General features: G+C 46.2%; 1 protein-coding gene across 11 annotated transcripts in view; it reads right to left on the bottom strand.

Moving 5' to 3' along the window:
* Positions 1 to 14,388, bottom strand: part of LOC107309950 (low-density lipoprotein receptor class A domain-containing protein 4) — a 298,561-nt gene that overhangs the window by 43,929 nt on the left and 240,244 nt on the right. For 9 of the 11 annotated variants that reach the window (XM_032442618.2, XM_085539773.1, XM_085539769.1 and 6 more), the window contains 2 exons: positions 6,451 to 6,504; positions 3,571 to 5,241 (listed from right to left, as the gene is read on the bottom strand). The exons of 1 other annotated variant lie outside the window; for it this stretch is intronic. In XM_032442618.2, the coding sequence (XP_032298509.1) occupies positions 4,699 to 5,241; positions 6,451 to 6,504 (597 nt within the window). In that variant the 3' untranslated portion in view covers positions 3,571 to 4,698. Of the gene's footprint in view, positions 1 to 3,570; positions 5,242 to 6,450; positions 6,505 to 14,388 lie in introns of those variants that run through there. One more of the 11 variants, XM_032442619.2, reaches the window with a different exon arrangement.

Below are 14,388 nucleotides of genomic sequence, written 5' to 3'. Positions count from 1 at the left end.
GACTTCATCCAAACAGAGCTGCCACTGACACAGGATAGAGTTTGCTGGGACAAGACAACGGGCTCCAGCGTTGCTCATGGAGGCTGAATTTTGCGGTGCAGCTCCTGCTAATCCCCAAGTGGAGCCATACCAGTCATTTGACTTGGTTTTGCTGGTGCGAGTGTGCCCAGTGGGGCTTTTGCCAGCACAGTGACAGCAAGTGCAGAGGTGGGCCAGAAGGTAACTTGCACCCCTGACTGATGAACACAGACTGGCAAACTATTACATACAAAAAAAATCTTACCAACCAACCTTTTCAGCTGGGCCATTGTCAAAAGTTTGAGCTTCAGTTTACTAGTACAGAATAAATACAGAGAGCTTGGCCAGGAAACCTCTGTACATCCAGCATACCCTCACAAGGGATTTTTCCACGTCCTACGGGACCACAGCAGATCTCAAACAATTCATCAAGAGTCCTCCTTTCCAGGGATTTGAGACAACTGACACATCTGGGGGTAGTTTAGAAGAGCAGTTACAATCATGCTGGTTGGCAAGCAAGCAACTCAAGCCATTGATGCATAATTCAATTCTTCCTAACACCATTTATCTAAAAAGCAAAGATGTAACCAAAAGCCAACCTTTATCCGAACCCAGTACACTAATACATCCCTTCATTCTTAGCATCTGCAAGGTTTGAAATAACACACTTCTGAGTTTTAAAGAATACATGAATTACATTTTCTTTGCTGAACTCATCACATGAGGTCTACATTAGCGCTGTCCCAGAAGCATGAGGATTTTTCAAAGCCCAGCCTGAAAAAGGAGAGCAGTTGGATGGAAGATGGACTAACGCACCAGGGCATGGGCAAGGATCCACTCGGCAAAACTTCCTGACTGGCAAAAACAGTGCACAACAGCTACAGGAGAAAGAAACAAATACTTCTCGTGCCTCCCACTGTTTGTGACAAATGACCTGCCATTACTCCTGGGAGCATGATGCCAGTTAGCATTTCTGGGAGGTGGTTATGGAATAGTAATTATACACAGAGAACGGATGGTCAGATCACAGGCACAATTTTGCATGCAGGTATGTATACACACACATGCACATCAACACGACTCAATGTTAACGACCAGAGAGAGCTTGGGGACAATCATAAATATCTTCAAATGTACCAGCATACAGTTTGACCTTGGAAAAAGAAAACAAAAACCCAAAAAGACCCACAGAGAACAATTTTAGAACATCGATTTCCATCTGCTTAAACGTGCAGGGCCTAGAGTCAGCACAGCGCCAGCAGCCCATCTGCTCCACAGCATCCCCAAGACCAGGGTGTCAGCCTGCAGGCCCAGCACTGCACCGCCTGGCAGGGCTGGAAGTGGCTGTGCCATGCAGAGCCACTCAGTCAGCTCAGACACAGGGTGCTCTAACACTACGTGGCTCCCTCATCCATCACAAGGAAAGCACATTCCTCCTGAAACCTTTCTCCTGTGGCTGAGCATCCCGCACATCCAGGCCTGCACGACCACAAGAAAACACACAGATGTATTTAGCACCAAGAAGGGACCCATGCCAAGGGAAAAACTAACCCCTGGGAGGTCACAATGCTTTAATTGATAATTAAAAAAAAATAATTATTTTAGATGAAAATTTCTGAGCTGGGCATGTCGGAGTGAATTTGGGGAAGATGGATTACCCAGCAAAGTTCAGGAGATGCAGCCAGAGTTTAGGCTGATAGGATGGATCAAACAGTTTGCGTGCACTGTGTGTTTTCTGTGCATGGTAGAACACCAGTATGGAGCTGTAAACTACTGACTCTACAAGGCATACAAAAATCTTTAATAGCTTGCAGAGTGACATTTGAGTGGCTGTGGAAACTAATTCTGGGTGTTTTGAAAGGGAATTCTCCACAGAATTACCTACATTCAGAGAACACCAACTTCCAAACTTGTAAGTATTAACAACACTGTTTAATTTTGTCACTTATTTCTGGTGCAAAGGCAGTTTTCCTCTCACTATAACAAAAAAGGAGCAAAGACTTCTGTAACATTACACTGCTGCTGGGATTTCCATCAAATACCCTTAATATTTATTCAGAAATATTGCATTATCTTCTCCCGTAAGAGGCCCTCAAATGAAAGCGGTGGATGACAGCTTGCTTACATCAAGCACCAGGCCATTACAGTTCCCTACTGATGGCTGCATGTGAGCTCTGCACAGCAAAAACACAATGAGAAGGCAAGGATGTAGGAAGAAATGCAACCATTAGGTGAGCAAATATTAAGAGTTGTTGTTTTCCCCACTACTCTTTCCTACAGAATGGGGGAAACAGCTCACATTTTCACACAGAAAAATGTCTTCCATCAAGAAATTGAGACAAGCATCATGCCCAAGAACATGAATGGAATGTGCAGAAATTCACCGGCACACAGAGATGTCGAAGGATGGCAAGGGGCTGACATCAAATAAAGTTATGTTCCCAAGAGGTGACTCTGAAGGTAAGTCCAAGGCTTACTCCTGTGAGATCTGCACAGGGGGAGATGCTGGTGTTCAACTGGTCCAACCCCAGGGCCCCAGCCAGGTGTGCTCAGACACAACCATTGAGTTCCAGCTGTTCTCGCCTAAAGGCTTCTTGGCTAAGTAACCCTTATTGAGGCAACTGCAAAGGATCTGCGTAGGCACACGCACTGTCTGGCCAAAGCTCGCTTCCCAAGGACAGCAAAAGTCACCAAAGACCAAAATCAACAGTGTTGCCTTCTGCAAACATTTCCTAGACTAGCATAAAACCGAATCAGCTTTATGAAGAAAACAACCTATGCTGAGGCCCACACAACACACGCGCACACACACCAAAGACACACGCACACAGTTTTGGCATTAAAACTCTGCATAGATCAAAGATTCGCCTCAGGTGCCCAGCCAGAAGCCATGCAGAAGTCCTGTCTCTGGCCATAGGAGCCGGCACCCGGTGCACCTGGTGCTTGCACCTGGGCACCAAGCACAAGGCTTCGGGGGGTAGAAAAGGTGAAGAGTCAATGACGCGCACACATACACATATATATTAGAAACTATTCAAACTAAGACTCCATAGGTTCTTACTTTAAGTCCATTTCCAAAATGCATTTTAAGTGCAAGTTGTGCTTTTTTCATGTGCTTGTGCTGCCACTATCACCATTCACCAATTGCCTTCCAGTGCTGCATTTGCTTCCACACAAGACCTGGAGGAGGAGAAGTGCCCCGCGTACCATTTTACCAGCAGGCAAAACCTTCCCATTACTTTTAAGTCCAGCCTGACAAAAGCCAGGCGTACAGACACTTCATTACGACACAAGTGACCTCCACCCATAAGCACAGTCCTGCTGGCACCCACGAGACGACGTGCCCAGAGGAGGTTTCCCACCCCAGCCTCCAGAGCTGAAGGCCAACACTTAGCGCGAGTGCTCCCACCTGCCAGCCCCAGCACTGCTGCAGAGAGCACACAGGGATGGCAGCCACAAAGGCCCATTCACTCCAACGGGATGGATCGCCAGGGCTGAACTTCAGGATCTAAAAGATGCAATGGAGAGCGCAAAGCACAACAGAGTCTCGCGTATGTTAACAGCATTGCAGGGGAAAAAAATCCACCCTGGCTTTTTAAACAATTTATTGCATAATGTCATGATATGTGACTAAATACACTTCAGGCTACAGTGAGAACGAAAATCTCTAAAACCTTAAGTACTGGCGATACTGCATTATGAAAAGAATGGCAGCACTTGGTTAGAATTAATACAAATAAACACATCTGGGCTTTTGTTTTGCCTCTTATGAAACAAACAAGTCTAAACTGCAAAATAGCTCAACCCTAAGTGATGGAAAATGCTGGGATGTCACATTTGCCTTCTTCCATCCAAAAGTCTCCAAGACACTTCATTGATGCGCTGTTACTCAGATGCAAATTATTGCAAAGTTGACAAGTTAAGTGTCCCTGTATTTCTCGATTTGTGTAAGTCAAGAGATGTTAGGCTAAGTCCTGTCCCCTTTTCTAGCAAACCTGGGGGGAGGGGAGCAGACTCTTCCAGATCACTTCTGGGGCTCAATTGTTACTCCACAGGTGAAAAGACAACATATAGAAGAACTTCACATAAAACAGTTCCCTCATATATAATTTTTAAAACATTAAGATAGTGCAACTTTTAAAAACACATTTATCACAACACAAATTAATTCCTTGCATTCATCTAAGTTCTCAACTTTATACCTTGGCACACAAAACAGGAATTTTGATTCATATTAAAAAAAAAAAACAAAAGCACACCCTGGGAGAAAAAAAAAAGCAAACTGGCCAATTCTTCCCCCATTTAACCAGCAAAACCTTCGTCTTTCTGCCATTCAGTGAGTACAAAATCGGCTGTACGAGCCTCATTTCTGTGCTAAGTTTACTTTTAGAATTAAATAATTGAAATAGTTTATTAAAAAAAAATAATATATTCCCCTTCCCCCCGCCCCCCAAAACACTGCTCATAGACAAACTGAATGGAAGTTTGTATTTCTTTCCATCTGCTTTGCATGCAATTCCCCTGAAAGGAATCAGAAACAAACAACTGGTTTGCACGTTTGGTTTTACTAAGTTGTACCACGTGAAATGTAACAACATTGTGCACCGGAGCACTGGGCTCTTCCTCCGCCGCCCTGCTTCAATCTCTTGTCTTCAGTCCAAATGCACCTTGGAGAGTGACTTAGACCAGGTTCCCTGGTTTCCGGTCTTGGCCTTTGCTGGGGACAATTGTGCTCTCTGAATTGTTCTGCTGAAACTGAAGTCTGCTCCCCCTCTGCGAGGAAGGAGGAGCGTTGCTGTGCTGGTGATGGAAAAACGAGGAGCCTGGGTAGTGCCCCATGACCTCGCTGTACGTCGGGGGTGGTCCTTCCATCCTTCCATTACTGCTATAGTTGGTTGCACTTATGCCCGAATTGCTGCTCGGTGGGCAGGGGCCCCCATTGTACATGGAAATGTCTATCAAGTCGCTATCAAAAATGGTTCGGTTGGGCGGTGCCCTGACAGATTCCCGGTTGAGCTCCATCTGCTGCTCTGGGTCCCGGAGCTGCAGGGTGCACGGGCCTTGGTATGGCGGCGGCTCTTCCCCATCCGAGAGGGAAATGGTTGGAGGAAGGTCAATCTCATGCTGCATGTATGGGTATGTGGGCTGGAAGCGACTGAAACGGTCCCGCTGCATAAAAGATGGGGCTGTAAACCTGTCCCTGGACCTTGGAGCATACATAATCTGCAATGGGAAGAGAGAGAAATGTGACTCCAGAGCTGAGCAAAGCACTGAGGGCTCTCCATGCTGATGAAGAACTAATAAACAGAAAATGCTTCTCTCTGTCATCTATCTCAGAGGTTCAATCCCGCAGATGCTGTGCGTGCCTGCTCCTACAGGCGGGCATGGAAAAGAAGAGGTAGGAGTTCAGGAAGGATCTAACACAAGACACTGCAGAACAGCTTCAAGAAAGACGATACTTCTAATATTAAAACATGAATAGCTAAGAGAAATGAATTCTGTTTCTGTAGATAGGAAACACTCCAAATTATTTTCCTCTCTAGTCTTGACAATTAATTAGTTCTCCAAGACATGCCAATATTGAACTTCAGCTGCAGCCTGAGCCTACCCCTCCTGTCCCAAGTTAACCTAACACCCAGCACCAACAAAGAATTCAGATGGACACTTTGGTGTATTTTGTGAAGGTCCAGCATATCTCACGCCTTCACCATCAGAGTACAGCAGGTGTCCTCCTCCTCCTCAGCTCTCAGCCTCCAGGGAGTATGTCTGCACTGGGAGTGGAAAAAAATGTCTCTGACATATTAAGCACTGGAGAAGGTCAGGATTTACAAGAGGAAGAGTTTGAGATAGTCTGAGAGGAGCTATTGCTTCTCACTTCATCCATTTCAAATCTCGACAGACACACCAACTTCTTAGATCTACCTCTATCAAACTGCTCTTTTAATTTCTTAGTCCCCACAGGGTCCTTAGTCCTTGACCCACACAAACACAGTGTCAGCTGCACAGGAGAGCTGGGCCTCTCAGGACAGCGCACCCGTAAGTTACCACACAGGCCAAGTATATGTGCTGGCCAGAGATTTGGAAACACTGGTGAGAGGGTATGTGTGTACATTCAGGAAAAATCAAAGGGAGAAAAGCAACAGGTTTCCCACATTCCAATGAAAAACTACTGAGCCTCTGCACATCACTTACCTGAGAATGTCTACTAAGTTACAAGGAGCTGCTGACGGAGTTGAGGCATCAGGAAGTTAGAATGTTCTTTTAATGAAAATGTCTTAGACATTTAAAGAATGGGAGTTAAGACAGGTTCAGATGTCCATATGAATGTGGTTCTTGATCTCAGCTCCCAAGGCCTGATTTACTAAATAGATGCATGTCTTAAGAAAAGGCAAATATACATAATGCCAAAGATGGTAAGAAATGCCACTGTACCTCTGAAGCACCCTGGCGTGAAACCGAGCTTTCCGAAGGCCACAAGCACCCTTCCTGCAAGGCAGAAGGGAACAACACATGAGAAAAATCATGACAATCCTGCCTCAGTACCACAGTGAACAATCCGTTTCTAGCTGTTGGTTAACCACACCTAAGGGGAGTCCCACCCCTTGCTTTCTAGAAGTAGAACGAACAGCAGCTCTGCATCCAAGCAGGTGAAGCTCAGCGCACTGTGAACATGCAGAGATGCCAGCCACAGCAGCTGGCCTCACAAACCGCAGGGATACAGCAGGCCAGTCCCAGCCACGTGTTGGGATGTGGCTGCCATGAGGTCTAATGAAGCTTGTCCTGCTGCCCAGTGTCCTAATTACACAAGGAGTCAAAACCGTACACAACAAAATCTGATGACACCTGTCACGTGCCATGGAGAGGACTAAACTCAGGAATACCCTGGTCAACACCGTCAAGTGCTCGATTCCCACCATAAAACAGCAATGAAACTGGTTTCAGCCACCAGTTCTGCTCTTCAGGCACTTCCCGGCCACCTTTCCAGGCCAAAGTGTTTTCTCTCTCACCCCCCAGCAGCCTGTTTTAGCACTGTACCCAGGGCCAGAACAAAAGGGTGAAGAAAAAGTTGTCAATAAGGGCAAAACAGTTTCAGGTGTACCGTTCTTTTCCTTCTCAATTTTTTAGAGCAGCAATATGTACTGCAATTTATCTATTTTACTGGAAAACTTGAAAGCTGAAAAGGACAAACTAGAGTAGTTACAGAGGACAGAATTTCAACCTTACTAGAGAAAAAAATCAAAACAGTACACGGTTATGAGCATTTTCTTAGTGCTAAGTAAACTTGCAAGATTTCATAGGCATCAGAAATTCCAGGAAGGAAAATGCACACTGCAAATCCTACTGTACAGCTTTTTCTCACCAGAGCATCTTTGAACATATTTCAGATGTAAAAATAGACCTAACTAGATGTTCAGCATGGCACTCAGACACCAAAACCGTCTGTGATCTTGTCAGGAGAGTCCACCACAGAGGAAAGCTGTTCTGGGAGGAATCTCCCATAGGATTCAGCTGTTAAGAGAAAGGCTTTGAATAACAAAGCTTGTCAGTCACTTCTCTTCTGTAGCTGGAGAGAGTAGATAAAGAAGGCTGACAATTTAAGCTATTTACAATTTCCTTTTGCAAGTATCCCCACTCACTAACACCTGATATGAGGAAAGAATCTTAGGTAGACTCATGTACTACAGTGGCTACATAAGATTTTGCTGACTACAGAAATGCTGTGTAACTGCAGTAGTTCAAGTTACACCAGTATCCACCTTCCTTTCTACCCCTCCATAACCCAGATACCCACGGTTTAAAATATCTGAGGGCGTATCTGTACAATTACAGGCAATCAAGTTATCAGCTGGTGGCCAAGCAGGCTCCAAGCCTACTGCAAGTCAGCGACGTCTAGCAGTCAATGCTAAAATGCCCAGTTAACAACCCAAGGGCTGACATTCAACAGCAAACTCCCAAGTGTGCAGCTTTATGCTTCGCGCCACTTTCTCTCCTTCAAAGCATTCAGGTTCAGAAGAGAGAAGAAAAGCCAAAACCCAGCCCAGAAAGGAATTCAATCCAACACCAACACTCATGTTACTTAAAAGTCACCTCAGAACGTGTTGCCAGTGTGAAAGTGGAAGTGATGACCTATTACCCACCTAAGGCAGGAGACTGAGAAGAACCAAAGGAGGTAGCACAGTGTGGGGCAAAGCTCTCCACACAGACACACAGTAGGACCTGCATACTGCACCTTGGCACACAGAACCAATGATGAGCCTTGGAATCAGCAGCATCCGACAGAATGTACTTCTAATGCTGATGTCTTAATCCTGGTACAGGAGAAGGCACTGCAGATGCTGCAGGGACCTGCAGAAAGCAATCAGGGTGCTGGGATGCCAAAACCAAGACCAGTCTTGCTGTGATTCTTACTTAATGCATGGGACAAGTTTTAAGATGAACAGCAAGAGAGGCAGGGAGAAAGGGAAGGAGCTAGCAGGGTCACCCACACTCAGCTGTAAAGGAATCCTTGAACCCTTCTAGAACAGAAAATTATTGCACAGTGACCTGCAATGACAAACACAAAGATGGGCCTCCTGAGCTCCACTGGTCTGGGAGTGATGGCGAGGGGCTGAGAAGAAAAGAAAGGAAAAAATCTGGTGCTGCAGGATGGAAATATCCCAAAGACCTTTCTTCACAGTACAGGAAGAATGAAACAACGTCAGACTGCCATGAACAATCTGGGCTGACTGGTTGCTTTACACAAAGAGAAGGTGTTATTTCTTGCTCTCCCTTTGTCTGTTTACTTGCCGACTTTCAATTGACAGCTAATGTGATTCCATGTGGTCATATCAGCAAAAAACTAGTAAGAGCTGACAGCATTTGTATTTATATTCTCTTGTACTGAGGACCCCATCTTAAGGCAACCAGAAACAAAGTCAGAAAGCACTACAAATAAAAAGCAGATCATTTCTGTTTCGCCATGCAAGTTCCAGCACCAGCCCTCAGGCTGAGTATATGAGAGGAGATGGGGCTGGCAGTCCTCATGTCAGATCACCAGAGACAGTAACAAGGAGCTCTCAAGCAAGTCAGTGAGGGCTAAGCCTGAGTACTTTCCACCTATGCTTCTTTTGTGGGCCATACATCACCTCCCTGCTTCTTGTAGGTACTTGACAGCCTCAGCCACTTCAACTTGCTCCTTCTTAGGACTGAAGGTGTGAGCTTCAGTATTTGTAAGTGAGAGGGAGGGAAAGCTCATGCACCCATCCCCTGTGCCGCAATCATTTCTAATATTGTCAGATTTTGGAATAAGGACACAAGCCTTTATGGTAAATCCCACTGCTTAAAGGTAACACCAGAGTAAGCCAAATTTTAGGGCTGCAAGTATGGCTTTGGCCGACCTCACCTGCCTCTGGGCTTTGTGAAAATTTACAGATACACATTTTAAGATTAGGTTCTGAAATACCAGCATTGCTTATTAAATCCAACAGGGGGATTTCTTGATTGCCTTGTGGTGATAATTTAGTCAAGGCTTAAAGCTTAGGGAACTGGATAAACCTAAAAAACTCCTCAAACTGTAATGAAACTAAACCAAATCATACCATCAGATATCTGCTTACTTACTGAAGTGCACTTCAAGGAATCAAAGAACCATAAGGGTTGGAAAAGACCACTAAGACTGTCTGGTCCAACCACCGACCCACCACCACCACGCGCACTGACCATGTCCCTCAGTGTAACATCCACACAGCTCCTGAACACCTCCAGGGCTGGTGACTCCACCACCTCCCTGGGCAGCCTGCTCCAGGTACTAAGGGCATCTCGCTTTTCCCTTTGGTTTTATATAATAATACATAAACATGCATACATAACGCGCACGTATATGTGTGTATACACCCCTGCCCAGCAGGCGAAACATTAGGCAGGCAGTGCAGTTTCTAACTGCGGCCCTAGGTGGCAGTGCCATATTACACCATACTAAAGCAGTGCTCCGGGAACACACACACACACAAGTCTCCACTGCGTTGCCTCCTGGCCAATGCAGTCCATCAAAGCTCCGAAGATGCAACGCTTTCTGTCCCAGATACTAGCAAGGCAGAACTGCTGCTTTGTCCCTAACACAATGACAAGCACTGCAGCCAGACTGCTCTTTGCTTTAAGATCTGCATTTCCCAAGGGCAGGAAAGGTTTGAGAATTAAGAAAGTCTGACTCTCACTCTTACTGTGCCTCCTGACATCTGCAGTGCTTATTTCTGTTACTTGATGCTTTAAAGCCTTTATATTTCCCCCACTTCACAACACTTTCCCACTTCACTTCATGGAAGTGAAGGAAACAAGCATTATTATACCTCCTTTAGGTTAGCTGTTAAGGGGAAAATGTTTACTCAGAGGATGGTGAGGCGCTGGCACAGCTGCCCATAGAAGCTGTTGTGCCCCATCCCTGGAGATGCTCAAGGCCAGGTTGATTGGGGCCCTGGGGAGCTGAGCTGCTGGTTGGCAGGCCTGGTCATGGCAGTGGTTGGGGCTGGGTGGGTGGGCTCTGAGATCCCTTCCAATCCAAGCCACCCTGTGGTTCCTGGATTTAGAGATGAAGCCAATAACCCAAGGACATGCTGAGTCAGTAGCACTCAGGAGTCAGCACTCCTTGCTTCAGGTCCCACCTGTATGTCTCTTCAATGCTGCTTTTCTTATTAAAGGTGTTCTGACTTCATTGTGGCGGACTTCAAAGAGCAGCAGCCAGAACACGCTGTCTCTCCCAGCACACAGGAGAACACAGTGTGCACCCAGCTCCTGCCAGCTGATGTCTGGCACAAAGCAAAGAGTTTTGGCCAAGCAGGGTGGCCTCTCCCATCTATGCTTTCATCTGGTCATACACTTGGGTTCTCACTGGCACTGGGATTTTCACAGTTCTCACTCTCACAAATTTCTACTTTTATTTGGAAAGAGCATTTCTGGGACAGCACGCAGCACTTTTACACCTTGCTCAAGGGCCTGGGCACTCAGGACAGACCACAGTGGCAGCAGACCAGACTGAGCATTCTACACTTCTTCCCTGATGATTTGGTAAGAGACAAAAAAAGTAATGACAGAAGCCACCAAGATGGGAGGGAGGAATCCATTTAGCACCACCAGAAGCTCATTAAGCACCTCCCTGCAAGTCACTTCATGAATCAGTTCTCCCTCAACGTCCCCCTGGAAATCACGGGTGATGACACTCTGAATTAATCACCACCAAGCACGATTCATCTCAGTACTGCCCCGGTGTCTGACACCACCTCAGCCCTCCCACAGCACAGCAACGGCCTGCACCCCTGGGATATACCTCTCTGGGGCTGCCGCGTGGCTCCATCCCAAAGCCAACAGCAGCAGAACAAGATGCAAACACTACTTCTTGGATGGCAGCTATTCTACCCTTTGAGTGCTACTAACACCTGGGATTCCAGTGATATTTCATCTTCTTTTTAATATTCTGATCTCTGGAAAATGAGAATTTCCACCTCCAGGCCTTTTCTGTTTTTCTTTTAACATGAAGGAAGTTCAGCCACACGAAGCAGAAACCCACAAACACATAAGCACACGTTGCATTTCATTACTTTGAAGCCCACGGGTTTTACAGGTGTGACGCTGGTGATGAAGGTGGCAGAGATGTCACCCTTTCGTGGCTGCAGTAGACCTAAAAGGCAGCAGAATGAACAAGATGGGCTGTGGGCAAACCGGGCAGTCAGAGCAATTCAGTGGCAGCTCAGGTGCTGGAAGGCACCATCACCAGAGACAGGCCAGGACAGAAGGGAAGGTGCACAGTTTAATGTAGCACATGCATGGAACAATAAGGCCCAACTGAATAGGAAAGGCAGGATCCTGCCACCAGCAACACCTCTGCAGCCTCAGCCAGGTTAAGGGGGTTTCTCCACACGGCCCACTGCAGAACTATCCAGCTCATTTACTGCGTTCTTTTAAAAGTTACTGCTGAACGTCCTCTGGTTTCATTCACCATTTCTCTACCGACAAAAGGCCTGAGTCAGAATGACATTCCCTGGACGCATTAGTGGTTAATAAACATTTAAATCCGTTTGCAGAGTCTGTACACCACAAAACGCCTGTTCCCTTGGGAAAAGGCCGGCTTCCCAACAGCACTTGCACATAGACCAGCGCCTGCCTGGTTAGAACACTGATGTATATTACTGACCCTGCATCTGACAGCACATGCTACCACAGAACCACAGAATGGCTTGGGTTGGAAGGAACCTCAGATCCCACCCATCCCCACCCCCTGCTATGGGCAGGGCTGCCCCCCAGCAGCTCAGCTGCCCAGGGCCCCATCCAACCTGGCCTTGAGCTCCTCCAGGGATGGGGCACCACAGCTTCTATGGGCAGCTGTGTCAGCGCCTCACCACATTCTGAGCAAAGAACTTCTCCCTAACAGCTAACCTGAATCTTCCCTCTGTTAGTTTTAAAACTTTCCCTCTTCTGTTGTCACTATCAGACCACATAAAAAGTTGCTCTCCCTCCTTTCTATACGCTCTTTTTAAGTACTGGTAGGGCGCAGTGAGGTCTCCTTGGAGCCTTCTTTTCTCTGCCATCTACTGGCCTAGCACAACCTGCTCTGGGCAGCAAGACCGGATGGGTCCCTTCCAGTTTCCTATCACCAGACAAACACTTCTGTTTCCTGACTGTCAGACACTGCACACCACTTCTGCGGTCTGTGCTGCAAAGAACACACAGCTGGTTTCTGCCAGAACTTCCTTCTAACGCCTAAGACAAAGGCGAACTCAAACACATTTGACACCTGACCTCAGACAACTCTCAACTCCTCTTCCCCACACAAATGGCTTTTTTTTTTTTAAGAATGGCTTCAGCTTACCAGAAACCACGACAAGTGACTGTGTTGACAAACCCACACCAGTCAGTTTTCAGAAGCATTAGTAACCAGTTGCCAACCCACTATCAATTCCTAAGAAGTGCTCACTCGATTGTGATCACCATTACTAACAAAGGTGCCATCAGAACGAAACTGAGTCAGAGTTTTAAAAATGACTGAAGAGCAGTTTTGGATACTAAAGCAGCTGCTGAACCCCCACTCACTGTCAAATCACATGTCCTTATTTGCAAGAAGATGATGCTTCCCCCCTGGTTTCCAAGAGAAAAGGCACCATTCACTCTAATAACAGTCAATACTAACGAACCATGCACAGGAAATAATGGGTTACTTCATGCATTTGACAGCTCACTGCCATTTTAGAAGATTTGTGAAGATGAGAATGTGTTTCCTTTATCTGAAATCATGTCATTGTAGGTACTCATAGCAATTATAGCTACCATTTTCTGGACAGAAGTGTGATTCTTGAATTAGTGTGTCCATTTCAAAGAAATTCTCGAATTAATCCAGTCAATTTTTCCAGTCCAGAAGTCAACAAGGTTAAGGTTTCACAAGCTCTAGTTTCAACAGTAACCAACTTAGAGCTCAGTCCTCCCAGGGAATGGAGAGATAAGCAGCAAGGCAGCCTCCTCTCAAGGAGGTGGTTCCTCTCCTCCCCTGCAAGGTGGAAGAGTCACCTCAGTGGAAGAGTGCTAAAAAAAGCAATTTGTTTCCAGCCAGACTGGCCCCTTGAAGTTCTCACTATGTCCTTCTGATAAGGAGAACAAAGAACAAAGACTCAACTGGTAGCTTAAGCTTCACTAAACTGAATACTAGTTTAGGCTGCCAGAGACTGTGCCTTCCAGTTGCCATCACACAGTTGTTTTGCCAGAGAAATGGAATGACATGGTAGAACCAATAGAGCAGCTGGGAACAAAACGCAGCACCAAGAGACACAACACTCACCAACTGCTCTGTGGCCATCACAGACAGCAGAGAAACCAAGGGCACTGCTCAGAGGATGCAAAAAACCAACATCCCTACAACATCATGGGCAGTGAAGGCTCAGAGGGACACCTCTAGGTCAGGGACACTCTGTGGTTAACCCTGGCAAGGAAGCAGTGCAACCCAACCAGCAAACCTCCATTTCACAAGGCAAGTTAGGTACCCACATACTGCTGAGTTGACTACAGACAGCCTCAGTGAGTCCAGATGGAGATTCAGCATTAAGCCTGTCACTCTCTAGCAAGACATCTTAACCACTTCAGGTCCCTAGGAACCATACTGTACCCAATACTTCACATTCTCCGGGCAACTACTAAAGAAGCTCTGGATCCAGTAAAGCATCATTGCAGCTCCGAGGAACAGTAACAGTGGTAAAATTCCAGGACATGAGTAATTATACAAGAAATCACAACGTTTGTCAATTCTTCATATCCAAGGAAGTAATTGGTTTACTTCCCCTCCATTCCCTCCCAAATCACAGCAGCAGAAAACAGTACGTCACACCTGAACCTCCAAGCATATAATGACAATAT

The sequence above is a fragment of the Coturnix japonica genome, chromosome 2 (genome assembly GCF_054131305.1).
Source record: "Coturnix japonica strain WE chromosome 2, WE-NBRP24, whole genome shotgun sequence".
Taxonomy (NCBI): Eukaryota; Metazoa; Chordata; class Aves; order Galliformes; family Phasianidae; genus Coturnix; species Coturnix japonica.
This window is presented reverse-complemented; position numbering and strand designations above follow the sequence as displayed.